This window comes from Cupressus sempervirens, chromosome 6 (assembly GCF_028749045.1).
Source record: "Cupressus sempervirens isolate cs-2001-9-10 chromosome 6, ASM2874904v1, whole genome shotgun sequence".
Classification (NCBI taxonomy): Eukaryota; Viridiplantae; Streptophyta; class Pinopsida; order Cupressales; family Cupressaceae; genus Cupressus; species Cupressus sempervirens.
In genome coordinates, this window is record NC_143123.1 from 93,153,413 (window position 1) to 93,155,255 (window position 1,843).

At 37.1% G+C, this 1,843-nt stretch overlaps 1 protein-coding gene across 1 annotated transcript; it reads right to left on the minus strand.

The window, feature by feature from the left end:
- Nucleotides 1-508: 508 nt before the first annotated feature.
- LOC149551364 (uncharacterized) lies at nucleotides 509-1,281 on the minus strand. The gene has a single exon (XM_089789673.1). The coding sequence runs from the start codon at nucleotides 1,240-1,242 to the stop codon at nucleotides 754-756; it is 489 nt and encodes a 162-aa protein (XP_089645799.1). The 5' UTR covers nucleotides 1,243-1,281; the 3' UTR covers nucleotides 509-753.
- Between the last annotated feature and the right edge of the window lie 562 nt (nucleotides 1,282-1,843).

Consider the following 1,843-nt stretch of genomic DNA (forward strand, 5'->3'; position numbering starts at 1 on the left):
AGATGCACAAGAGTACAAAAGTGGTCATTTCAAAGTGTTGTATGATACCTACTTAACAATGTCTCAATAATTGTGGAATACAACAACCTCAAAATTTCTTTTATACTTACACACAAGTGTATTAGCATCATTCAAAAAATTGTCAATACTTATGCACAAATGTCCTAGGAATCATTAAAAAAGATCCATTATTAGAAGTCAAATTTGGTAGTTACTTGATATTTGATATATTTATAAATGAACTTCTAGTTATCATTTCCTCCATTTCTTTCAAGTTGTTAATTGGGGGTCAAGTGCATGTAGAGTGTACGGTTCTTGGAATGTAGACACTTACTATTGCTCTTCCCCTACATGTAAAATTCAATATATCTAAAAGATAAAGGCAACACTTTCCAGTAAGTTTTCATCCATATTCTAGATCAATCTTGCACATTTGATTTCATTAGTCAAAATCAACTAAATAAAATACGACATTGATCTACCAAAATCTTGTGTACCCCTTCAAATGTTGAGAAGACAATTAACTTATTTTGATATTAACAATTTACCATTTAGGACATTTAGATAATACCATGACAGCATCATCAAAGAAGATTAAGAAGATGAGAATGCCCAATTAGTGCGTAGCTCACAAACGTAAAACCAAATGACCAAAAACCCATAAAAGCAAACATCAACTAACCAGACAGGCCAGCAAAACACACGGGGATAAAATCAACAAAACCTATATCCACAAACAGAAAATCGAAATGGTTATTGTGAAGAAGCGAGCTTTTCCAAATTGCTGACAATGGGTGCAAGAATAGATTTCATAATGCCCTCAGTCTCCTCTTTGGAACGCCCTTCAATGGGCTTCATCTGGAACGACCATTTAAACAAACAGTTGCCATGCTCCCCAGTTTCACACAATTCAAAGGTACCTTCGTAGCCCTGAAAGCTCGGCCTATCAGTGTCTGTGATGCGGAAAGTATAACAATGTTTAACATCGTCCTGAGCGATGAGTTCCTCTACCGCATAAGAACCGCTTCCCTCCTCATCTGTTGGCAGGTCTGTTACACAGCACCGAACAGATCCCACTCCCTTTTCAGGCGCTCCTTCCACTCTTCCGCATGATTTCATGCCGGGAAACCACTTCTGAATCTCGTAGAAATCACTTACCGTCTTCCAAACGATCTCCGGCGGGGCCATGACCTTGCTTTCTACACAGCCCTGCCATTTGGGGATCTCCATCTTACGAGACATTTCCGAATTGGGGGCAGATAAATAGGTGTAACGATCCGAACGGGAAGGAGAAGATTAAAACAAACAAAAAGATGCCATCCTTGATCCTGGTGTTTGTTTTGTATGTTGCGTGTATTTTGATTGCCTGGGTGGGGTGGGTATAATGTCCGAGTCACTTGTCAATTTCATTTGAATTGAAAATTCAGATTTTAACATATCTTTTTGCACTTGTTCAAACACGTTTTCTTCCTGCCCATACATTTTTTGTTTTTTTTAATAGCATTAATGTTCATTAATTGTTATGTATTGCAATCAAATGTAATTGTTGTGGTATTGCAATCAAATCCCCTTTCGTTTATATGCTTATCAAGGCTAATACTATTTGAGGTTCCACTTGTGAAAAGAATTGTCATTCATTTAGCTCTATTATTTCCTCCATGTGTTTGTTTCTCCCCTCCCTTGCTCTCCTCCTCAATGTTTGTTTCATGCCACTCTCATCTTCTTCCAAGGTTTTTGGGCGATTAAATTGAAATGTCACACATAATATCTTGTTGTGTGATAATTTGGTCTTTTCTAAATCCTACTTTATTCTATATATGGCGGAAATGTTTATATAAGAGTA